General features: G+C 40.5%; 2 protein-coding genes, 1 long non-coding RNA gene and 6 other non-coding genes across 11 annotated transcripts in view; all 9 read right to left on the minus strand.

Moving 5' to 3' along the window:
* c14h20orf27 (chromosome 14 C20orf27 homolog) overlaps positions 1–10,794 on the minus strand; it is a 45,990-nt gene extending 35,196 nt beyond the window's left edge. The window contains exons 1-2 of one of the 2 annotated variants that reach the window (XM_023346278.1): positions 10,722–10,794; positions 86–189 (exon numbers count right to left, since the gene is read on the minus strand). In XM_023346278.1, coding sequence (XP_023202046.1) covers positions 86–104 — 19 coding nt within the window. In that variant the 5' untranslated portion in view covers positions 105–189; positions 10,722–10,794. Of the gene's footprint in view, positions 1–85; positions 190–4,099; positions 4,409–10,721 lie in introns of those variants that run through there. The other variant, XM_023346277.1, reaches the window with a different exon arrangement.
* Positions 4,958–5,030, minus strand: trnak-cuu. The gene has a single exon. It is a non-coding gene; the product is annotated as a tRNA-Lys (tRNA).
* Positions 5,799–8,604, minus strand: LOC111610963 (vegetative cell wall protein gp1-like). Of its 2 annotated transcripts, XM_023346276.1 has the most exons (7): positions 8,522–8,604; positions 7,953–8,102; positions 7,761–7,847; positions 7,512–7,637; positions 6,995–7,354; positions 6,429–6,910; positions 5,799–6,327 (listed from the first exon to the last, which is right to left on the minus strand). In XM_023346276.1, exons 2-7 carry the CDS (start codon positions 8,100–8,102, stop codon positions 6,270–6,272), a joined length of 1,263 nt encoding a protein of 420 aa, XP_023202044.1. In that variant the 5' UTR covers positions 8,522–8,604; the 3' UTR covers positions 5,799–6,269. The 2 variants fall into 2 exon arrangements, with proteins under 2 accessions (XP_023202044.1, XP_023202043.1); XM_023346275.1 differs by lacking the exon at positions 8,522–8,604 and having other exon boundaries at positions 7,953–8,167.
* trnan-guu lies at positions 9,112–9,185 on the minus strand. Its single transcript has one exon. It is a non-coding gene; the product is annotated as a tRNA-Asn (tRNA).
* On the minus strand, positions 10,056–10,129 carry trnan-guu. The gene has a single exon. It is a non-coding gene; the product is annotated as a tRNA-Asn (tRNA).
* A 970-nt stretch (positions 10,795–11,764) lies between the features above and the next one.
* On the minus strand, positions 11,765–18,494 carry LOC111610945. The gene is made up of 3 exons (XR_002753827.1): positions 18,158–18,494; positions 11,977–13,872; positions 11,765–11,852 (listed from the first exon to the last, which is right to left on the minus strand). It is a non-coding gene; the product is annotated as an uncharacterized LOC111610945 (long non-coding RNA).
* A 521-nt stretch (positions 18,495–19,015) lies between these two features.
* On the minus strand, positions 19,016–19,088 carry trnak-cuu. Its single transcript has one exon. It is a non-coding gene; the product is annotated as a tRNA-Lys (tRNA).
* Positions 19,089–19,349: 261 nt separating this feature from the next.
* Positions 19,350–19,423, minus strand: trnan-guu. The gene has a single exon. It is a non-coding gene; the product is annotated as a tRNA-Asn (tRNA).
* Positions 19,424–21,224: 1,801 nt separating this feature from the next.
* On the minus strand, positions 21,225–21,298 carry trnan-guu. Its single transcript has one exon. It is a non-coding gene; the product is annotated as a tRNA-Asn (tRNA).
* Between the last annotated feature and the right edge of the window lie 4,436 nt (positions 21,299–25,734).

The raw sequence follows: 25,734 nt of genomic DNA on the forward strand, positions 1-25,734 counted from the left end.
GCGAGTGAACTTGTACAGCAACCTTCAACCAGGAAACGCTGATGGATTCTATTTGAGAAGAGTAAATAAAATAACAGAAACTCACTCTTCTTTGCAGCAGCCATGTCACTCGATTTGGGCCAGCAGGAAGACTCTTGGATGTCCACTGTCACAGCTTTGTCATTTCAGCAGTCTGACCTCAGAACAACCCTGCAAAACCAGGTTAGGACGCAATGAGAGAGAGAAGCTTCGGGCAAAACAAACAGAGGAGCGTCGTTAAGCTGGGAACAGGTGGAAATCATTAGATCAGCCGATATGTGCTAAAAGAGAAGGGAAAAGGTAACTGGCGAACATGAGGGATTAAAAAGAGGATGCAAGGGTTTTTGGCACAACTCGATATTTACAAGAAGTTCAGGAGAGAGATCAGCGGGGTCATGCGAGTGGAGCCCAGAGTACCGCGGCCTCCCGACAGAGGCTTCAATTAAAGGAAAACAACAAAACCGTCTAAGAGGCTTAGCTGCGTAGGAGCTGACGCCGCAGTTGGTGGGCTTCGTGCAGACGGAGAATGGCTATAACATCTTATGTTCTGAAAGATATACACACTGCAGACCTTCAAAAAGCTAAAAGCAAAATATAAAACGGAAGGGAAACATAAATACAGAGCTGGTAGAAGGGAGAACAGAAGAGCTGTTGTTGTGCAACATTTACCAAGGCACGCTTGACACGTTTCTCCTACAGGGTGAGCTGACCTGTTATTAAAAGCCAGATGAATGCATTCCGAGTCTAAATTAATCTGGTGACATTGTAACAAAACCTCCTAACCATTTTTAGAAGAAGGCAACTGCAGGGGATAAAGTGAGCTTTAAACAGGGAACAAAAAAAGGAAACAAGAAACAGCAAAATATGCCCCATAGTTCTGAAGTCGACCGAGGCCAACGACTAATGCTATTAGTTGCAAAATATGCCAACCGATGCTTTATGAAAAGCTCACAAGTTGTTGCCAAGTTTTAAAGGCACTGAATTTAGGTTAGCGGTTTATGTATAAGATCAAACCTGCACAGGGGCGTTTTCAGCACGGTTTACCATTCATAGGCATCTCAGTCAGATTATCATTGAGAGTAAGTTCACATCAGTAATTACGTTCATAGAGTCAACCTCATGAGATTCACTATTCACATGGCAATCAATTTCAGTTCACTTTGATGACAATTGCTTACAGCTAATGAGAATTCAAAAGTCAGTTTCTCTGAACATTTGAATGTTAGACCAGAACAAGTACGATGCACATAACACTTTTTTGGTGGCTCCTTTCGACTGAATTACTACATCAGTGCGACACGGCATAGAGGTTCTGTTGAGGTCTAGTGAAAGCTGATGTTGTTTTGATAGCTGCCTTAGCGTCATCTGTGTTGTTGGGGTTCCAAGTCTGGCAATTTTGGCTGATGACACGTCATTAGCCTGACGGTCACTGATTGGCTAGGTGGTGAAGTCACCGGTTGCGTCACAAGACCAACTCCATCACAATAACACCTTTAGTAAAGACAACTGTGATTAAGTGCAGTAGGTGTTTTTTAGGGACAGTGAGAGACTGAACAGAATGTTTAGCCTAGCTTCCATGCCTTCAACTGTTGGGTTGCGTTTATGGCACGCAAATATCACGTCACTCTATTTTCCTGACTCTGGGACTCGGGAATTAAAGTCTTTCAATTAATTTTATGTTTGGTGACATTCCAACCTATTAAAATATGCACTTGTATTGCTAAATCCTCTTTAAAAAGCCCAGAGATAAAAGTTTCTCTCATTTTATCATAATGCCAGATCTCAGTTTCGACAGTATGTAGTTACTCTGGCTAATTAACAAAAGTTCAGCCAAATAAAAAACAGACAGACCATGTGATAATATTGCACAGTTCAGTGACTGGCTTGACATATTTTCTCGCAGGAACCACAGACATCTGTGAGAACAGGGACGAGAAGAATCACTTGCGGTTTGTCCTTCCTTCTTTAACGTCAGCCAAGGTGGAAGATCAAGGCACGGTGCGAAGAAAGCCTGCAGAGTGAGGAACACGACAGAGCACGAAAATCTACAGCGTCGCATCCTCCGAGAGCGTCGCGGATCCAGGGGATGATCCACTTTAAGCAGTGCAAATATATCAGTGCCGTTTTAAGCGCCTAAATGTGTCACTATGATTAGAATAACACCGGTGGGATTCAAATGTGCATGCCTCAAACATTGGGGGCAGAAGTAGGAGCTAATAAGCATCAAAGTAGTTAGGGGAGGGTATTTATCATGTCACTGATGATTTATCGTGATAGTTTTCTTATCACTATAAGTATTTTTGACAATAGTATTGAAAATGTTATTGTCACTATTTTCTCCAATGTTCCATGACAGCATCAATAAATATCAGTAATTTCAAAAATACAATTAAGTGCAGTTACTTTGTGCAACTTAATGATGTAAATCACACTTCTCTTATTAAGGAGCATCCTGAACAATCCTACTTCTAATTTGAATGTTTTTCAAGAGCAATATTTGTGTTTGTGGCACAGCCAGCCAGTTACCTAGAAACCCAATTATCGTCATTTTCATCATTATCACTATGGTACCACAAATATTGTGATTAAAAAGTCCATATCGCCCCTAAAAGTATCATACGGATGTTAAATCAAATGCTTCAGGTCATCAGTGTCACATCGGTAAAGGTTTACTTTGGAAACCTTTAAGAATTACAAAGCACATATTGATGGAATTGCTTTTACTTAAAACACAAATTAAGCAATTATTGATATTGTTGCAAAGATGTTACAGTAAGAAACATGGTTAGCAAGGAACCGTAAATCTAGCATATCATGCCTGTATGCTCCAAACATAGCGGATCAGTTTATTTTCATTGTAGTAAAGTATTCACATGTAATATAGACATAAATGAGCCTAAAATTATCTTATTATTGTGCAATTTGGCTCAATTGTAGAAATATCTGAAAGGTTTCTAATAAAGTGTATATCCACACACTTTTTATTTCTTTCTTTTTACGATAAATTGGCTGTTAGAGCTTCTTCTTTGCACCTTTTTGAGCCACTGCACCTGGACGCTCTGCACCACAACAAACCATCGCTGACAGTTATCTGTGTGTGAGTTATACACAACCTGGCTAAAATGCTACTTTAGTTCCAGTCCACTGCGGCCTGCCTTCATCATAACTGGTGCTATTTTGCAAAACATGCACCTTATATTTCATATATTTGATGTTCAGATCAAAAAGGTTATAGCTGCGGGTTTTTTCCCCACGCATTAGCCTCTATATACATATAGACTTACGACAGTAGCCTTCGCACAAAGTGAGCACTGAGTTTGTGTTGTTTGCATGAAGACCATAGTTAAATCCAGAAACCAAACCATGCATTTGTAAATGTCGGCCCTCCCCCACCTCTGAGCCTGAGTTCAGTAAATAAAATTTAAGATGACACAGAGAGCAGCAACAGGTACTCATTTCCTGCTCCGAGACTGGTACTGTGTATGAAAGCAATATCCTCTGTCATGACTTAAACAGGTAAACAGTGGCAGGGACAGAAACGTATCTGATTGTAATAGGCGCTGCATGCTTTAAATAGTCAGAAATGGCAGGAACTCCCTAAAATAATACAACTACTGACAACAAAAGACACTTTACCAGCATGTAGTAACAGTATTTATATGTGTTGTTCTCATTTAAAAGACCATTTAAAATGTGAGTTATTTTAGCCTTTTGTTCCCCCTTAATAAAAGTGAAGTTACCCTCCAGCTATAGTCAGTCAAAAACAACATATTGTATCATAGCATTACTGTGGATGAGCCCTCTCTGTGTGGATTAATGCAGCCTGCAGTGCACAACAGGAATAACCAGTGTACTACTACACAAACAGCAGCCAAACACGTAGCTGCTTAAAATAACATTCAGAACTTGCACAGCAAAACACTGAAAACTAACTCTCAGTTAGCGCTAGCTAATAAAAGCATTTACACTCATTCTTTTCACAAAAGCCTTAAGTTTTACATTAAAAAAAGTTGCTGCGTGGAAAACAGACGTCTAAAGGCACATTTATTTTTGGCTCTTTCTGTCGAAAAACATAACTTACCTTAGCGTACTAAGGTGGCTTGCTAGGTTTGACTGCGGTGAAAAGACAACAAAGCGAAGCAGCGAGTCCGTGGAAGTGTTGCTGAATAAAAGCAGCTCCTTAAATCCCGAAGAACCCGCTCAAACTCTCCGCTTCCCCTTGTTTTGGCACTTTGTCTCTCTCTGCAGGGGTAATTTCCGATCACATGGTGGCCTGAACACGCCTCCTGGTCTTCCACCTTCACGGCACTCTTATTAACTACCGGTTTAACATTTATGTTTACAGCTGCAGCTGTAACCTGCACCAACACACTGCATTATTAAGCTCTCCAATCAGCTGATGAGTAGTGCCCTAGGCCAGGTTTATAACAGGAGCCCCGCTCTTCTTTGAGTGAGTTACAGGAGTGTTGTATGAAAGCGCCACCTGGCGGTGCTTCGTGTGCATTGACATTTCTAATGCTTTTTGAAATTGCAGTGCAGGTGCCTCTCAATAAAACAATAAAGTCCATTACTTCTATAATTCAATTTCTAAAAGATGAGACGAATGTCATTGAGATTGAGTGTTCATTTCTGTTCATTTTTCTAAATTACTTGTTTACTTTTAATGTCATTTACATAAACCTGCATTTGTTTTCCACACTGTAATAAAACATGTTTTATTCCATATAGTTTAGTTGAATTCTATTGCTTTAAATGATTTCCATTGTACATTCAAATTAATCATCCACATTACCCACAAGTTGTAACGTCGTTTGGTTGATCGCAAACTGGTCTTGACAAATAATTCTCTGAGATCTTTTTAAATCTTTTAATCTTATTTTCAAATCTCTGTTTCCATGTGATTTTTCTAGGAATTTACACACACAAAAAAAAAACTTCGCGCCCAACGTGGGGCTCGAACCCACGACCCTGAGATTAAGAGTCTCATGCTCTACCGACTGAGCTAGCCGGGCTACAGACATCCCGGACGCGTGAGCTATAAAACACATTTGAAGTAAGATGACACTTTCTGATGTGTTTTATTTATTCTGCCAGCCCAAAGCCAAACAACTTAACAACAAGTACCGCGCTGTGTACATTAGCTTTTTTTAAGGGCAATCAGTTTATCGCCTATTTTAGAGTCTTCATTGACTTTGTTTCCACGTCTTTCAGCTCTTTCCCTGTGCTAAAAGTGTAGATTACAAATGAAATGTTAAAAAAGCAAAACATTCACCGTCACTGGGTGGGCTCGAACCACCAACCTTTCGGTTAACAATAGTCTGCTTGGGGGGGGGAAGACAGGAAGGAAGGGGGAAGAAAGGGGAAGAGTGAGGCCGATCCCAGAGTCGCGAGTTCGATCCTACCAGTCGCCATACTATGTTTTAGTGAAAAGATTTCCCACAATTAATGTTTAAGTGTTATGAAGTAACGGCTGTTTTTTGTATCTTGAAAACATTTTAAATGCTTTTTTGTACAGATAGTGTAGTACTGTAAACTAAAACCCAACACTTGTCATAAAAGGCTTTCTTTTTAAAACTTTGAATTGCTTAATTAATTTTGCTTTTTTATTCTGATATATTCAAATTAATGTGTTAAATTATACTGTATACTATATACTTGATGTATATTTTAATGTCCTTAATCATACCCAGTGCTTATTTTCATTTTTCACAGCAAAACAGTGACTGAAACTAAAATTGCAAGTGTCTTTCCTAAAGTACTTTGAGTGAAGTGAATGATATCTTTTTTTCTAGTGTATGCTTAAATTACCAATAATTCAGAATTTGAAGCAGCTCATATTTACTCACAAAAGACCATAGACCTTATCGGTTTAAAAGAACCAAATATTTATTCAACAATTAAGACAGTGAATTAAACATTTTTAGTTAGTCCCAAAACATTGTAGCATTTGGATGCAACACATTTCCATTGAAGTCTCCCATTTCTTTTTCTTAACCAAGAAATTTGTGGTTTGCTGAAGGACTTAAATCCTTTTACTGTATGGTTTGTTGAATTACTTTGTGTACACAATGACAATAAGAATAAATATCTGTATCATTAACCCAAAACAAAATAAACACACTATGAACTAAATAAAACTTATATACAGTGAAGTTATTTAAAATAAAGAAAATGCTTATTTTTTCTTTTTAATTTGTTCCAGCCACTGCTCTTTAGTGAGACTTTCATTAGAGGGACAGTAAATTTGCCCTCTATATTGGCTGTGTCCTGTCTCTCATCAGCCTGATCACTCGTATGTCACAAGCATACCTGGAAGGCAGATTAACAAAGTATTTATTTTGCAGTTACATTTGCATGTAATGTAATATCTTCATTCCTTCAGTTAGCATTTTACTAAATGTTTTACTCACTTTTGGGTGAGGATGAGCCGAAATAGTTTCTGGTGCGGCAAGTCCAGCTGGTCTCGGATGCTCTGGGATGTTGATAGATACGTGAGATTACACCCGCTGCACCTGAGTGTCTCCGTCACAAGGAGGTAATACCTATCAATATCCAGGACTTTCCGAGCCCTCTTGTGGATGCCAGCACCTGTAAGATGATTCCCACAAGTTTTGCAGAACACCCTGACCTTCCACTGATGGTAGGGCATCCATACGAGGAGCCGATGTGAAAAAAACCTCTCAGGTGTTGGCACCTGATGGTAAATGAGGGTCGGCGCAGGAGGCTCGTACCACAGCTTTAAATCTGGGCGCAGTTTGCCAGATTTAAAGAGGGTATTTGAGATCCATCTTTGATCCTGCACAGGGATGGTTTTCCTCATCTCACTCGGCAACCAGAAAGAAGCTGCATTATCACCTGCAGCTGGTTGTAACAGAGACGTTGAAGGCTGTTCCTAAAAACAACAGAACATAAATATGTTTGAAAACAGATATCTTAGAACTGCTTTACTTTAATAAATATACAATGCTGTACTCACAGATGCAACTGTCTTGCCGGAGTGTGTCTGGGAGGATGGAGCAACACTAGGGCTCCTCACAGAGGGTGGAGAAGGACTTGGGCTCCTCAAGGAGGATGGAGAGGGACTTGGGCTCCTCACAGAGGATGGAGAGGGACTTGGGCTCCTCACAGAGGATGGAGAGGGACTTGGGCTCCTCACAGAGGATGGAGAGGGACTTGGGCTCCTCACAGAGGATGGAGAGGGACTAGGGCTCCTCACAGAGGGTGGAGAGGGACTTGGGCTCCTCACAGAGGATGGAGAGGGACTCGGTGTCTTCCGGGCCACCAAGTTTGGCTTCACTGAATCCGAAAGAGAACCCCCAAAATAGGACTTAGTGAACTGAAACGAGAAATGTACAATCATGTGAAGTATATACTTTATAAATCACTACATCAAAATAAGCACAAGAAAATGTTTTGTTCAAAAACTATTATAGTTTGTTGCCAAGACAGAATCAATAATATAAAGTATTGAGCAAACAAACAAGAACATTTACCCTTGACAAAGATGGAGGGGACCTCAGGAAACAGCGGGTGGCTGTTGCTGTATCTCCAGAATTAGATTGTGAACCCACAGACTGTGGGGTCAAAGAAGGAGGTGCAGAAGGAGGCTGCAGTGCAGGCTACCAAAACAAAGATATTTTAAGTATAAAAGTCACCATTCACCAGAATTGCAAGAGACAAGACATAGCTTCAAATTTGACTAAGAAGTGATTGTTATTAGATATTATTTTAAACCAGCTTACTTTAACAGTGTGAAAGCCACAGTCACAAGTGACAGACGCTCCAAAAAGGGTGGTCTGTCCCCGAACTTGCATGGGGCATTTTTCTATCTGAAACAGTGTAACATAATCTTATTAATGACAGCTACTCAAGTCTGTCCTTTTTTATAAACATATCTACACACACAAGTGAATGAAACAGTGACTTCACTTTACCTTCTGATAGATATCATGCCATTTCTTCTGCCTTGGGGCTGGTCTATTCCCTGCATTGGAAGGCCAAACCCCAGTGCTGGCAAATGCCTTAAGCCTTGCCATCCACTCCCCATCCCCCATACCTTTGTGGCTCTTTGGCTTGGTGCTCATCTGAAGATAACATTGGGAATTAGCAGAATCAAATTCCATAAACTAATGATGCACTTTGTGCACAACTAACAATGGGTATGACATAAAAGCATTTAAAAGTAAAATCAAAGCCATAGTTTTCTGTGCTAATTATGATGAGGTAAAAAAAAAAAACTATAAACCTCGATCGATCGATCGATCGATCGATCGAGGTTGGTCTATATATAGGTTGATATCTATGTATGCATTTACATTTTAACTTAAAATGTTACTACTATATTATAAAATAAAATGTGTCCTTACTCTTGCACTCAGAACATGACATCATTATGTCGCCCTTTTATTTAACCCACAATATATTATTTTAGCTGATGTACAATTATAAATACGAAATCTGTTTGAACGACAACAGACAATAAACAATATTAATGGGTACTCACAGCAAGATCGTTTAGGTCGAGAGATCAATGATGTGATGACGAATCCTTCTTCAACGAAGCTAGGCTACTGACATCTGACTTTCAGAATCTTCCAACGGTTTTTATTTTTAAAAATAAAATTCGAAATTTGTTTTGTTTGTGGTGGTGGGGGGCGTGAGGGCGTCTGAGGGAGGGAGGGCTCACGGTGATTGGCAATGTTCCATTGTGAGCGCGGACATTGATAGGTTCGCATGTCGCCACGGTGATTGGCCGATTTCCATTGTGAGCGCGGACATTGATAGGTTCGCATGTCGCCACGGTGATTGGCCGATTTCCATTGTGAGCGCGGACATTGATAGGTTCGCATGTCGCCACGGTGATTGGCCGATTTCCATTGTGAGCGCGGACATTGATAGGCTCGGTCCATTATGAGGCGGTACGACATTGGCTAAACCGTTCAATGTGAGAATGGAGAGGGGCAAGCGCCATTGGAGGAGAAACACCGACTAACGTGAGCGACGAGTTGAAAAAAGAACCTAACAAAGAACTGGGTTTTCATGAAAAGCATAATGACCAGAGACAACAGAAAGAAAGAAAAAAAAAACATTCACCGTCCCTGGGTGGGCTCGAACCACCAACCTTTCGGTTAACAGCCGAACGCGCTAACCGATTGCGCCACAGAGACGAGTTGAAATGTGAGCACGTGTCATTCCTCAGTTATTCGTCAAGGCCCGTCCCATTGGCTGAGCTCCAAACTTCGCTTGCAGCCGATTTGGCGGCTGGTGTTACGCCGAGAATTGCAGGCCCTGTCGCGGGAGCGCGCATCGCTCTAAACTCTCGCATACTGATGAGAAAACGGACTGAAATATGACCGATGAGGAAATTTTTAAAGACATTCGTAACATTATCACGTTTCTTACCCATGTAAGCCCTAAAACGGTGGGTTTTATTTCGCAGATTAATTGAAATAAATACGGGTTTTACACCTTTATACATATGAGTCGAACGTTTTTCAGTCAGTGTGTTAGCTGAGTTAGCAGGGCATGGTTACATATACATGGTTAGTGTTGAGTTGGCAACAGTGGGGTAACTATTTTTAAGTGCAAACGTGCAGACATGACCTAGTAGGCCAGTTTATCAGCCAAACCTATTTCATGGGAGAGCAGAAGAGGACAGTGATAGATTTTTAGACCATTGCTGAAGTTGGTAAGATCGGCTTCATATGTTGGCCAATCACCGATCTGCTGGCTGCTACATCGAGGCAACCAAAGTCAAAAAACAATATTCTGACACCAAAATATTCAAAATACAACAAAAATAGAAATACGTCATGTACTGCTAGTTAAAGTGCAAGTTTCTTTCTTAGGTATGTTTAAATGCAAATTTAAACAAATACAAATAGTTTGATTAAACATTCATGATAATCCCAAATAAGAATAAATAGTATGAGTGAAACACTGATGCCGCTGTAGTCTAAAGAACCCAACAAAGAACTGGGTTTTCATGAAAAGCATAATGACCAGAGACAACAGAAAGAAAGAAAAAAAACATGATGCGTCCCTGGGTGGGCTCGAACCACCAACCTTTCGGTTAACAGCCGAACGCGCTAACCGATTGCGCCACAGAGACTGTGCGGCAAAGCGTTAAAAGTGCTGACGTCTAGCATGACCCACCATAATTTTTTGCGTTTATTTTGTAATTTTTCAATCTTATTGCCGCCTGGAATGCAAGGCTGGTCGTGATTAGGTTATTTTAGCTCCGGCTGCAAAATTCCGCTCCCAACCACAAAAGTGGACGCAAATTGCCACTACGTCATCTTTTGCTGTAAACCTCGGTTTTGGTCGTTTGTTGCGTGTCTGAAACGCGGCAATTCGTACCTGCCATACATAGCATGAGCCTACCCAACTTTTAATCTACAATGTGGAAATAAGGTTGTTAGGATATGTTATCTCAGTAAAACCTCACTCTGTTCAACTTGAATTTATACAAAAACAAAAAAAAAACTTCATTTGGTCGATATCTCGTTATTTGTTTAATTTATTTAAGATTCTACCCGCCAGGTGTTATCCCTGTCCTTCTTGCGCACGACATGCAATTCAAACACTTGCCAACACTTAGCCAAACTAAAGGTCAACATGGTTACTTGTCGCAAACGTGTCAACGGTTATCTTTCACATAGTTAAATGGGAAAGTCTTTAGAAAAAACAAGCCACTTACTTACTTTTACCCAGTTGGACTTGGCGTTCAGCGCGTTTCTAGGCATCCAGGCTCTTAATTGGTCGTGGTATCAGCGCGGTCGGTTAAAATTAACTGGCAGGCTAACGTGTGTGACGCAACAACTCAGCCAGGCGACGTCAAAAATGACACCAAGATAAATCCTTCCAAAACCTTTTGCGACTACGTCACGTAATCACGCGAGGCGCCACGACGGACGTCGGAAATAAGTTTTTTTTAATTTTTTTTTTTTTTGCCATTACTTAAATAAGTCGAGCTATCAAACCTAATTGGGCCTCATAGACAGCGATATTTACAGGCATTCAGTATAATTAGATGAGGAAACCATACCTTCTCCCTCCTGACATGTTTGTTGATTTGATCAAATAGCTGACTTTGTCTGAATTCACTGTCATAAACAGTGTTTCCCCTTATATCATTGTTCCATGGTGAGAGGGTTCTACACGAATATTTTCTCCAGGGTTAGACAAATGTTCGACGTAATGCAATATATTTTATTACATCTCACAAATCAATCATACTTATTAAGTATATGGACGTTAATCTTCTCTTGTACAAAAGTGTTTGTTGCATATGGCGAATACACCGCGGGGTGCCAGTCCTTATGTTTGATGGCTGCTGTGCATCGCAGTCTTCTTTCCCCGGCAAAAAGTATGCGATAAAATGAAGTACTGCTTGCAATTGCTAGCCTAACTAAGTTTCTACAAACAGCATGTCGTAAAATGAGACACTTTTTCAAAAGGTTTGGGGCTTTTCCCATTTCACAAACAACTTGTTTATTTTTTACCTGTTCATTGTATAAAGTACATTGGAAATGTTATGAAATCCATACCACACTGTGTTTTTATAGACAAGACAAACTGCATAAATTAATTTCATATTTTCTATTGTAGATCATCAACAAGCTGGCTGGCCACAGCAAGGGAACGGCTGTGTGGGTTTCATCTGCGAGCAATGAACAGTGTCCTGACTGTCCACAAGGATCCGGGACTGGACAAAATGGCTGCAGGACTCATGGAGTGGTACCGCCAGGCTGAAGCTCCCAAGGTGCTGTAGTATGTGGACTGTGACTGTTTTTCAGTCTGACTTGGCAGGTAATCTACACCAAACAGCTCACCTATGGATAAAAACACACAGTGATACTAAAACAGTCCTTAAAACATTCCACACATTTTTGACTCAAACGCATTATGTTAATAGATTTTTATTGCGTATTTTCTTTTCTTTTACAGATTTGATACCGGTGTATTTTGCTGGTGGTGTGAAGTTTGGGATGTACTCTGAGCTGGGCGCCTTCAGGGTGTTGTTAATGTTTCTAGCTTATTAGAAAACACAATGGCTTGCTGGTGACCCGATCCTAGTCCCAACTGTTAAGGCCTTCCAGTAGTTAGGACTGCTGTCAATGAAAGGTACAGAGGAAAGTCAAATGTATGAGTAAATTAGTAAATATGTTTTCTTTCACTGTTTAAATGCTGAGGAAAAAAAAGAGGCCAACACTAGTTCGTTACTAAGCAAGCTAAACCATGACAACATACCTCTACCATGATATCAGTGGTAAAGAAGCATTCTACGTGTCGTTTAATTCAGGCGCTGTCTGATCTACCTGCCTCGGTAATGAGCCAGGTGTGTTCACCGCGACTTCCATATATGGCATTAGTTTAGGCGCTTGGATTATTTTATTTCGCAATCTTGGGTTAGGAAAATTCCCAACTTTCCAGAAAATTGTATACATTGAGCTAAGACTATGCTATGAATAATAAATATAAGCGTTAGATATGATAATGATATCATTTATTGATTTGAACACATCACTGCAATACAAACATTTTATTCTGTCAATTTTTAAAAGGGAAGTTGGGTTTTTTTTGTCAGGAAAAAGGAATGCAGTATTTTCAACTTACATATATGTAATTTAAAGTTGACTTTTTATTTTCAAAATCCATTTAAAAATGTTTTTGAAAGAACTGACAAATCATTTCCCTCAATTATCGTTCAGGAAATGTTCTATTGCAGCATAGTATTTCCACACCTGGGATTGAACTCAGAACTGTGAAATCACTTTGTTTGTCCCCTAATCTTCCTTTTCTCCATCCCTAAAGGCAGGATGATTTGGACTTTCCTCCAGCATCTGTATATCTTACTGCTGTTGCAGGATGTGCATATCTGACAAAGTTCAGTTTATGGCCAGTATAATAATGTAACATAACTTAAGATTGCTATGTTTAAAGGATTAAATATCTGAGAAAGTTAGCAGCTCAAACCACCTTGTTGCCTGGTACTTGCATGTATAAATTCATAAAAATAAAAAAAAACGTGTTAAATTTCAGTCCTTTATTCTTAGTGATTGTCATGACTATCATTTAGAAAAAAAACAACAAGTTGCTGCAACATACTGTATACTGAATGGTTAAACAGTATACACATATGTAGTGCTCAAAGGCACTCAATTCTATTTAATAATTAATAAAAGGTAATATTGTTTTCCATACATTTAAATACCACTCGTCACACATTTCACTGCTTAACAGCATTTTAACTGGACTGGAGTAAGAACAAAAGTTGACAATACATACAGACATGTTGCAAATGTGCAAATACTATTGGCATATTATCTAATGTAGTGCTTGCATATGTATATGTGCACAATGTGACAACATGTTGCTGAAACAAAAGATGGCATTGTTAACTTGCATTACATGGAGACTTGGTTTTGGAAATGCCCGACCACACAAAGTGTAAGACAACTTGCAGTGCCATCAGAAAAGTCCTTTAACATACGATTGTTTAATTACAACAGTGTCTGATTTAGACAATGAACCATTGAACCAATCAAGCTAAAGAGAAAGGGATTCCCAGTTAATTTTGTTGAGAATCGCCGTTTTGTGTTTCTATTGTAGGTAAATACATCAGGTTTCGATCTCGTCGGTGTCTCCGGTTTTAGCTCGAACAGTGTTGTCCCTCTGGGACCTGTCCAGAGCGAGCTGCATGGCCCAAACACTAAGAGGCCTCATGTAGGCCAGAGAGCGGTAGATGCTCCTCTCGCAGTAAGCTTCAGGAGTCTGGAAGGCCATTCCCAGCCGCTCCCATACTGTTCGGTAGCAACCCTCTGCAGTCCGCATACCTTCCTCCAACATACCCTGAGGAACAAAAGAAAATCAAAAAACATTCATGTCCATGTTGCCTAAACACTACCACAAAGTTGTACTGAATTATCTTGTTAAAAATGTGACAAAAACAAATATTATTTGGTAATATTGTTCTATATTTAGCTCCAGTTATCTTCCCCATAAACTCAACAGCCACCCCTGTCCCTCGTAAAGAAAAGCATGATCCTGCCACCACCGTGTTTCACTTTATTTTCCCTGTCATAAAACTGGAAGAACATGGTTTTACTTTGGCTAGGTCTAACTGAAAAACTGTAGTTTTGGTAACAAAACCAAGACATTTGTCAATTTTTAAAAATCTCAATCAAGCTCATTAAACAACAAACTGAGCTTTGAACAATGCGATTTCTTAAATGGAGAACTTTAAAAATATTCATCAATTAGTTGATTTAATTTAGCCATCCCAATAAAGACCTCATATTATAATTAATGGTATATATAACTAATGCTATTAGTCGCAAAATACGCCAACCGATGCTTTATGAAAAGCTCACAAGTTGTTTCCAAGTTTTAAAGGCACTAAATTTAGGTTAGTGGTTTTATGTATAAGATCAAACCTGCACAGGGGCGTTTTCAGCACGGTTTACCATTCATAGGCATCTCAGTCAGATTATCATTGAGAGTAAGTTCACATCAGTAATTACGTTCATAGAGTCAACCTCATGAGATTCACTATTCACATGGCAATCAATTTCAGTTCATTTTGATGACAATTGCTTACAGCTAATGAGAATTCAAAAGTCAGTTTCTCTGAACATTTGAATGTTAGACCAGAACAAGTACGATGCACATAACACTTTTTTGGTGGCTCCTTTCGACTGAATTACTACATCAGTGCGACACGGCATAGAGGTTCTGTTGAGGTCTAGTGAAAGCTGATGTTGTTTTGATAGCTGCCTTAGCGTCATCTGTGTTGTTGGGGTTCCAAGTCTGGCAATTTTGGCTGATGACACGTCATTAGCCTGACGGTCACTGATTGGCTAGGTGGTGAAGTCACCGGTTGCGTCACAAGACCAACTCCATCACAATAACACCTTTAGTAAAGACAACTGTGATTAAGTGCAGTAGGTGTTTTTTAGGGACAGCGAGAGACTGAACAGAATGTTTAGCCTAGCTTCCATGTCTTCAATTGTTGGGTTGCGTTTATGGCACGCAAATATCACGTCACTCTATTTTCCTGACTCTGGGACTCGGGAATTAAAGTCTTTCAATTAATTTTATGTTTGGTGACATTCCAACCTATTAAAATATGCACTTGTATTGTTAAATCCTCTTTAAAAAGCCCAGAGATAAAAGTTTCTCTCATTTTATCATAATGCCAGATCTCAGTTTCAACAGTATGTAGTTACTCTGGTTAATAAACAAAAGTTCAGCCAAATAAAAAACAGACAGACCATGTGATAATATTGCACAGTTCAGTGACTGGCTTGACATATTTTCTCGCAGGAACCACAGACATCTGTGAGAACAGGGACGAGAAGAATCACTTGCGGTTTGTCCTTCCTTCTTTAACGTCAGCCAAGGTGGAAGATCAAGGCACGGTGCAAAGAAAGCCTGCAGAGTGAGGAACACGAAAATCTACAGCGTCGCATCCTCCGAGAGCGTCGCGGATCCAGGGGATGATCCACTTTAAGCAGTGCAAATATATCAGTGCCGTTTTAAGCGCCTAAATGTGTCACTATGATTAGAATAACACCGGTGGGATTCAGATGTGCATGCCTCAAACATTGGGGGCAGAAGTAGGAGCTAATAAGCATCAAAGTAGTTAGGGGAGGGTATTTATCATGTCACTGATGATTTATCGTGATCGTTTTCTTATCACTATAAGTATTTTTGACAATAGTATTGAAAATGTTATTGTCACTATTTTCTCCAATGTTCCATGACAGCATCAATAAATATCAGTAATTTCAAAAATACAATTAAGTGCAGTTACTTTGTGCAACTTAATGATGTAAATCACACTTCTCTTATTAAGGAGCATCCTGAACAATCCTACTTCTAATTTGAATGTTTTTCAAGAGAAATATTTGTGTTTGTGGCACAGCCAGCCAGTTACCTAGAAACCCAATTATCGTCATTTTCATCATTATCACTATGGTACCACAAATATTGTGATTAAAAAGTCCATATCGCCCCTAAAAGTATCATACAGATGTTAAATCAAATGCTTCAGGTCATCAGTGTCACATGGGTAAAGGTTTACTTTGGAAACCTTTAAGAATTACAAAGCACATATTGATGGAATTGCTTTTACTTAAAACACAAATTAAGCAATTATTGATATTGTTGCAAAGATGTTACATGGTTAGCAAGGAACCGTAAATCTAGCATATCATACCTGTATGCTCCAAACATAGCGGATCAGTTTATTTTCATTGTAGTAAAGTATTCACATGTAATATAGACATAAATGAGCCTAAAATTCTTATTATTGTGCAATTTGGCTCAATTGTAGAAATATCTGAAAGGTTTCTAATAAAGTGCATATCCACACATTTTTTATTTCTTTCTTTTTACGATAAATTGGCTGTTAGAGCTTCTTCTTTGCACCATTTTGAGCCACTGCACCTGGACGCTCTGCACCAGAACAACAAACCATCGCTGACAGTTATCTGTGTGTGAGTTATACACAACCTGGCTAAAATGCTACTTTAGTTCCAGTCCACTGCGGCCTGCCTTCATCATAACTGGTGCTATTTTGCAAAATATGCACCTTATATTTCATATATTTGATGTTCATGTTGGGATCTGGGGAAGGCTGGCTGGGGTTCTTTCCCACTTTTTCCACCAGGGGGCTTCCTGGAGGTTCCTGGAGGGGCGTGGTTTCGCGGCTGCACACCTGACACATATCTGACTCATTTGGAGGAGTATATCTGGATGGAGCTGCCGACACTCCAGTGCCAGAGTGTTAGCCAGTTATGGTATCTGTTGTTACTAGCCATCCTCTGACCAACCTGTTTCTTGAAGTAACTAATTTCGTGTAACCTCTTCCCAGGTTGCCCCTCCGTGACGCCTTGGCCGCCTGACCCGAGTTACTGGCTGGAAGGTTTTTCCACCCTGGATTCCTGTTCTTCCGCTTACCAGCTCACCTCCCTTCCCTGAGCCCCGGCCTCGCGGACCCACCAGTCCCAGATCTCCAGCCGAGCTTTCCCCTGTAAATCCTCAAGTAAGACCATAGCCGGGTTAGGGACTGAGGGCTCCCACGCCCCTGTACTCACCCTATTCTGTTCTCACTAGATCCCAGAGATCCAGCCCCTGCTAGAGAGAATAAGAGAGAGACCTCTCACCTTCACCTGTACATATCTGCACGTTGTTTTTCTAATAAATTTCCCTACCTGATCTGCCTCCGGAGTGTGTTCTGCACATGTGGGTTCAGAGAATTGATCACACCATGACAGTTCAGATCAAAAAGGTTATAGCTGCGGGGTTTTTCCCCCACGCATTAGCCTCTATATACATATAGACTTACGACAGTAGCCTTCGCACAAAGTGAGCACTGAGTTTGTGTTATTTGCATGAAGACCATAGTTAAATCCAGAAACCAAACCATGCATTTGTAAATGTCGGCCCTCCCCCACCTCTGAGCCTGAGTTCAGTAAATAAAATTTAAGATGACACAGAGAGCAGCAACAGGTACTCATTTCCTGCTCCGAGACTGGTACTGTGTATGAAAGCAATATCCTCTGTCATGACTTAAACAGGTAAACAGTGGCAGGGACAGAAACGTATCTGATTGTAATAGGCGCTGCATGCTTTAAATAGTCAGAACTGGCAGGAACTCCCTAAAATAATACAACTACTGACAACAAAAGACACTTTACCAGCATGTAGTAACAGTATTTATATGTATTGTTCTCATTTAAAAGACCAGACAATGTGAGTTATTTTAGCCTTTTGTAATAAAAGTGAAGTTACCCTCCAGCTATAGTCAGTCAAAAACAACATATTGTATCATAGCATTACTGTGGATGAGCCCTCTCTGTGTGGATTAATGCAGCCTGCAGTGCACAACAGGAATAACCAGTGTACTACTACACAAACAGCAGCCAAACACGTAGCTGCTTAAAATAACATTCAGAACTTGCACAGCAAAACACTGAAAACTAACTCTCAGTTAGCGCTAGCTAATAAAAGCATTTACCCTCATTTTTTCACAAAAGCCTTAAGTTTTACATTAAAAAAAGTTGCTGCGTGGAAAACAGACGTCTAAAGGCACATTTATTTTTGGCTCTTTCTGTAGAAAAACATAACTTACCTTAGCGTACTAAGGTGGCTTCCTAGGTTTGACTGCGGTGAAAAGACAACAAAGCGAAGCAGCGAGTCCGTGGAAGTGTTGCTGAATAAAAGCAGCTCCTTAAATCCCGAAGAACCCGCTCAAACTCTCCGCTTCCCCTTGTTTTGGCACTTTGTCTCTCTCTGCAGGGGTAATTTCCGATCACATGGTGGCCTGAACACGCCTCCTGGTCTTCCACCTTCACGGCACTCTTATTAACTACCGGTTTAACATTTATGTTTACAGCTGCAGCTGTAACCTGCACCAACACACTGCATTATTAAGCTCTCCAATCAGCTGACGAGTAGCGCCCTAGGCCAGGTTTATAACAGGAGCCCCGCTCTTCTTTGAGTGAGTTACAGGAGTGTTGTATGAAAGCGCCACCTGGCGGTGCTTCGTGTGCATTAACATTTCTAATGCTTTTTGAAATTGCAGTGCAGGTACCTCTCAATAAAACAATAAAGTTCATTACTTCTATAATTCAATTTTTAAAAGATGAGACGAATGTTATTGAGATTGAGTGTTCATTTCTGTTCATTTTTCTAAATTACTTGTTTACTTTTAATGTCATTTACATAAACCTGCATTTGTTTTCCACACTGTAATAAAACATGTTTTATTCCATATAGTTTAGTTGAATTCTACTGCTTTAAATGATTTCCATTGTACATTCAAATTAATCATCCACATTACCCACAAGTTGTAACGTCGTTTGGTTGATCGCAAACTGGTCTTGACAAATAATTCTCTGAGATCTTTTTAAATCTTTTAATCTTATTTTCAAATCTCTCTTCCCATGTGATTTTTCTAGGAAATTACACACACAAAAAAAAAACTTCGCGCCCAACGTGGGGCTCGAACCCACGACCCTGAGATTAAGAGTCTCATGCTCTACCGACTGAGCTAGCCGGGCTACGTACATCCCGGACGCGTGAGCTATAAAACACATTTGAAGTAAGATGACACTTTCTGATGTGTTTTATTTATTCTGTCAGCCCAAAGCCAAACAACTTATAAAACAAGTACCGCGCTGTGTACATTAGCTTTTTTTAAGGGCAATCAGTTTATCGCCTATTTTAGAGTCTTCACTGACTTTGTTTCCACGTCTTTCAGCTCTTTCCCTGTGCTAAAAGTGTAGCTTACAAATGAAATGTTAAAAAAGCAAAACATTCACCGTCCCTGGGTGGGCTCGAACCACCAACCTTTCGGTTAACAGCCGAACGCGCTAACCGATTGCGCCACAGAGACGAGTTGAAATGTGAACACGTGTCATTCCTCAGTTATTTGTCAAGGCCCGTCACAATGGCTGAGCTCCAGGCTTAGCTTGTACAGCGGTTTGGCTAGCTAGCTGGTGTTATGCTGATAATTGCAGGCCCTGTCGCGGGAGCGCGCATCGCTCTAAACTCGCATATTGATGAGAAAACGGACTGAAATATGACCGATGAGGAAATTTTTTAAAGATATTCGTAACATTATCACGTTTCTTACCCATGTAAGCCCTAAAACGGTGGGTTTTATTTCGCAGATTAATTGAAATAAATACGGGTTTTACACCTTTATACATATGAGTCGAACGTTTTTCAGTCAGTGTGTTAGCTGAGTTAGCAGTAGTGATGGGATTTTCGGCTCCTTTTCGACATGCGGCTCTAATGGCTCTTCTTACTGTGGAGAGCCGGCTCTTTCGGCTCCCAAACGGCTCACCATATATATTTTTGACATTATTAATTAATTAATAGCTTAAACCTAATTTTATAATATTTTGTTTCATTATTGACATTGTTAAGCACTTATGATGAGTAAAAATGCCGCATAACAATGCTATAGCAATACCGATGCGTGTGATGTCCGCATGTGCAGGTTGTTTGTCGAGCCTGCACGATAGGAAATGCTGACTTTGCACAGTCTGCACTCTGCCCTGGAGCTTGATGTAGCATTAAAATGAGTCCAAATCTTGCTCCGTTTTCTGTCACTCATTTATTTTCACCTATTCAGTTCTCACACTGACTCCCCTTCTTTCTGTCGTGCTTCTTGACCGCTGAGTGAGTGACTGTACATAAACACCTGCCGACGAACGCTATACAGCTTGGCCAACTGCCTGCCGTTTCCACAAAAAAAGTGGAGATAAACTTTTTTTTCAGTGTTTTCCCGCCACATTATTAATTGAAACTATGTGTGATTGGTCAGATGTGTGGAGCACACGCTTGACATGAGGGAAGTGGACCGACCGAGGGAAAAAAACTCTCCGCTCTGGCACTGGCAGAAGAGCAAGGAGAGGGAGAAGGGGGGGGAACAGCGAGGCACCGCAGGACAAAAAACAAAAACGATGTGGGGAAAAACTATCGGCTCTGGCACTTGCAGAGCACAAGCACAACGACAGGGAGGCGGAGAGACAACAATATACTGTAGAAAAAAACCCGGCTCCCAAATAGGATCCTAAAACGGCTCCCATTGTGGAGCCGGTTCCAATCGTTCACTTCAAAGAGCCGGCTCTTAGAGCCGGATCGTTCGCGACCGACACATCACTAGTTAGCAGGGCATGGTTACATAAACGTGGTTAGTGTTGAGTTGGCAACAGTGGGGTAACTATTTTTAAGTGCAAACGTGCAGACATGACCTAGTAGGCCAGTTTATCAGCCAAACCTATTTCATGGGAGAGCAGAAGAGGACAGTGATAGATTTTTAGACCATTGCTGAAGTTGGTAAGATCGGCTTCATATGTTGGCCAATCACCGATCTGCTGGCTGCTACATCGAGGCAACCAAAGTCAAAAAACAATATTCTGACACCAAAATATTCAAAATACAACAAAAATAGAAATACGTCATGTACTGCTAGTTACAGTGCAAGTCTCTTTCTTAGGTATGTTTAAATGCAAATTTAAACAAATACAAATAGTTTGATTAAACATTCATGATAATCCCAAATAAGAATAAATAGTATGAGTGAAACACTGATGCCGCTGTAGTCTAAAGAACCTAACAAAGAACTGGGTTTTCATGAAAAGCATAATGACCAGAGACAACAGAAAGAAAGAAAAAAAAACATGATGCGTCCCTGGGTGGGCTCGAACCACCAACCTTTCGGTTAACAGCCGAACGCGCTAACCGATTGCGCCACAGAGACTGTGCGGCAAAGCGTTAAAAGTGCTGACGTCTAGCATGACCCACCATAATTTTTTGCGTTTATTTTGTAATTTTTCAATCTTATTGCCGCCTGGAATGCAAGGCTGGTCGTGATTACGTTATTTTAGCTCCGGCTGCAAAATTCCGCTCCCAACCACAAAAGTGGACGCAAATTGCCACTACGTCATCTTTTGCTGTAAACCTCGTTTTTGGTCGTTTGTTGCGTGTCTGAAACGCGGCAATTCGTACCTGCTATACATAGCATGAGCCTACCCAACTTTTAATCTACAATGTGGAAATAAGGTTGTTAGGATATGTTATCTCAGCAAAACCTCACTCTGTTCAACTTGAATTTATACAAAAAAAACTTCATTTGGTCGATATCTCGTTATTTGTTTAATTTATTTAAGATTCTACCCGCCAGGTGTTATCCCTGTCCTTCTTGCGCACGACATGCAATTCAAACACTTGCCAACACTTAGCCAAACTAAAGGTCAACATGGTTACTTGTCGCAAACGTGTCAACGGTTATCTTTCACATAGTTAAATGGGAAAGTCTTTAGAAAAAACAAGCCACTTACTTACTTTTACCCAGTTGGACTTGGCGTTCAGCGCGTTTCTAGGCATCCAGGCTCTTAATTGGTCGTGGTATCAGCGCGGTCGGTTAAAATTAACTGGCAGGCTAACGTGTGTGACGCAACAACTCAGCCAGGCGACGTCAAAAATGACACCAAGATAAATCCTTCCAAAACCTTTTGCGACTAGTCACGTAATCACGCGAGGCGCCATGATGGACGTCGGAAATAAGTTTTTTTATTATTGGTTTTTTTTTTTGCCATTACTTAAATAAGTCGAGCTATCAAACCTAATTGGGCCTCATAGACAGCGATATTTACAGGCATTGCAGTGACGTGCGGTGAGGTTCATAGCTGGTGAGGCACTGACGTCATCAGAATCAGATTTGCAAATAGATGCATAGATTGACAGCGGTTTACAGGTTATGTTTCACTTCTGCATCCTTACACATACAAACTGTAGCTCACAAAACACACATTTTCTTAAAAAACAAAACAAAATAAATGTTATTACTGTCTTACCTAAGGTAGGACAGTAATAACATTACTGTCTTACCTGCTTCGATTGAAAGTCCACTTGAGAAAACTTTTTTAGTGTTGTAATGTAGTCATCCATGTCGAAAGTCGGGATAAGCGAGAGGAAAAAAATCACTATCTCTATTATAATCTATCGCTGCACTTGACTTGCTTCCCGAATCGTTTAGCCTAGCTCGCTGTCACTTACTCGGCAGTTGAGGAGTGAACAAGACGAACGTCTGGGATCTTGAGCGCCCCCTGCCATGAGGCAAGAGAACTGCCTGCCTCACCTCGAACCTGTTCTCTGCCGTTTATAATCGCTCATTACACGAAACACGTTACACAAACACAGTTGGTGACAAAAAGCACTGTACATTATATACATAAGCTAAATTATTGGAAATAAGTTCACATATTAAATTTGTTTAAACCATTTTATTGACGCCGTACAGCAACATGCTCTCTCCGCTTAGCAGCCAGCGCAGAGCCAGGGGTTGCGCAATCCAAGGTGAGGCAGAGCTCGCTGCTGCCTCACCGGCATCGCTTCCAAGCATTTGAATGGGAAAATAAGAAAATTCAGCGATTTTGAACAAATAAAAATCGAAATTGGTGAAGCTACATGAAAAATAAATATTTTTTAGTACAAACCACCGGATGAATATAACAATTTAAATTACTTTATGATTATATATTTTCTTTCTTTCCATGATGGCTGGTGAGGCACTGCCTCACCTGCCTCCCCTGACCGCACGTCACTGAGGCATTGTATAATTAGATGAGGAAACCATACCTTCTCCCTCCTGACATGTTTGTTGATTTGATCAAATAGCTGACTTTGTCTGAATTCACTGTCATAAACAGTGTTTCCCCTTATATCATTGTTCCATGGTGAGAGGGTTCTACACGAATATTTTCTCCAGGGTTAGACAAATGTTCGACGTAATGCAATATATTTTATTACATCTCACAAATCAATCATACTTATTAAGTATATGGACGTTAATCTTCTCTTGTACAAAAGTGTTTGTTGCATATGGCGAATACACCGCGGGGTGCCAGTCCTTATGTTTGATGGCTGCTGTGCATCGCAGTCTTCTTTCCCCGGCAAAAAGTATGCGATAAAATGAAGTACTGCTTGCAATTGCTAGCCTAACTAAGTTTCTACAAACAGCATGTCGTAAAATGAGACACTTTTTCAAAAGGTTCAAAAAACTTGTTTATTTTTTACCTGTTCATTGTATAAAGTACATTGGAAATGTTATGAAATCCATACCACACTGTGTTTTTATAGACAAGACAAACTGCATAAATTAATTTCATATTTTCTATTGTAGATCATCAACAAGCTGGCTGGCCACAGCAAGGGAACGGCTGTGTGGGTTTCATCTGCGAGCAATGAACAGTGTCCTGACTGTCCACAAGGATCCGGGACTGGACAAAATGGCTGCAGGACTCATGGAGTGGTACCGCCAGGCTGAAGCTCCCAAGGTGCTGTAGTATGTGGACTGTGGCTGCTGTGCGAGTGAGGGCCTCAACAAGCTGCAGGCCAGGTTTGGAGAGTGGCCAGATATCCACATCCTTCTGGATATTTGGCATTTCATGTAGAGGCTGGCTGTTGTTTGTACCACGGATACGAATCTTCTATGTCCTACTTTCATGCAAGCACTGTCCTCCTGAATTTTTGAGTGGGATGAGAGGTCCTTGACCTGCTTCAAAGGGCCAAAGCGAAGCAGCTGCAGCAGGAACAGAGGAAGGGTATAACCAATGCCAAATAACAAAGAAGGAGTTGAATACTTTCTGCCGTAGGAGGACATAGAGAGAGTACATCACTGTTATCTTTATTAAACAGCTGCTGGAGGAGCTAAGGGGTCCAAAAGGGAGAGATCTGATGGGGCTTCCTCTGTTGGATGAAGTAAGGATGAATCACATGTGGAGGGTGATGAAACCCCAGCCTGACTAGATGAGCTGCATTGTTGCTCTGTGGCAGAACCTGCTGGAGTTTGACAAGCAGAGGGTGGCATTTGCTGCAAGGCACCAAGATAGACTGAACGCTTGGAGGTTCCCTATCACAAAAGGACAGACTTCATAGGTTTACCACTCATGGATGAATTATAGATAGATCACATCTGCTGTGTGCAATTATGCCACTTAAAGTATTTCCAGGATGTTTTGGGAATTAACAAGGATGGCATCAAGCTCGGAAGAAAGAGGTTCAACAACATCTCAAGTCTTTTCACTGCCATTTGAACAAGTTTATTCCAGGTTAGCTACTCTTGTGTAACATAATTGCTCCCCTTTGGTATGTCTCCTTTTTTAACAGGTTCAAACTAGAAAGCAATTTTTCAAATGCGATAAAATGCTTTTTTTCCCCCTTCAAGAAGCAAGAGGAGATACCGTTAATGTCCCGCTCTAACTACTGTGGGAATAGTAAATTTAAACAGTGGTATACCCTTGTGCTGCCACAATTATTGGGTTAAACATTAGATAGTTTTTCTCTACTATTCTTCAGTTTACTGTTACTCTATAATGAAGGGCAGCAGCAAACTGGGAGGAGACAGAGAAGACTGCATCACCTGGAAGGCATGCCACCAGTAACTATTGCTTCGTCATCTTCACTTGCTTCGTCATCTTCCAGAAGTTCATCAGTCTCTTCTGAGCCTTTTAAAGGTTTTTCAGTCTGACTTGGCAGGTAATCTACACCAAACAGCTCACCTATGGATAAAAACACACAGTGATACTAAAACAGTCCTTAAAACATTCCACACATTTTTGACTCAAACGCATTATGTTAATAGATTTTTATTGCGTATTTTCTTTTCTTTTACAGATTTGATACCGGTGTATTTTGCTGGTGGTGTGAAGTTTGGGATGTACTCTGAGCTGGGCGCCTTCAGGGTGTTGTTAATGTTTCTAGCTTATTAGAAAACACAATGGCTTGCTGGTGACCCGATCCTAGTCCCAACTGTTAAGGCCTTCCAGTAGTTAGGACTGCTGTCAATGAAAGGTACAGAGGAAAGTCAAATGTATGAGTAAATTAGTAAATATGTTTTCTTTCACTGTTTAAATGCTGAGGAAAAAAAAGAGGCCAACACTAGTTCGTTACTAAGCAAGCTAAACCATGACAACATACCTCTACCATGATATCAGTGGTAAAGAAGCATTCTACGTGTCGTTTAATTCAGGCGCTGTCTGATCTACCTGCCTCGGTAATGAGCCAAGTGTGTTCACCGCGACTTCCATATATGGCATTAGTTTAGGCGCTTGGATCATTTTATTTCGCAATCTTGGGTTAGGAAAATTCCCAACTTTCCAGAAAATTGTATACATTGAGCTAAGACTACGCTAT

This window comes from Xiphophorus maculatus, chromosome 14 (genome assembly GCF_002775205.1).
Source record: "Xiphophorus maculatus strain JP 163 A chromosome 14, X_maculatus-5.0-male, whole genome shotgun sequence".
NCBI lineage: Eukaryota > Metazoa > Chordata > Actinopteri > Cyprinodontiformes > Poeciliidae > Xiphophorus > Xiphophorus maculatus.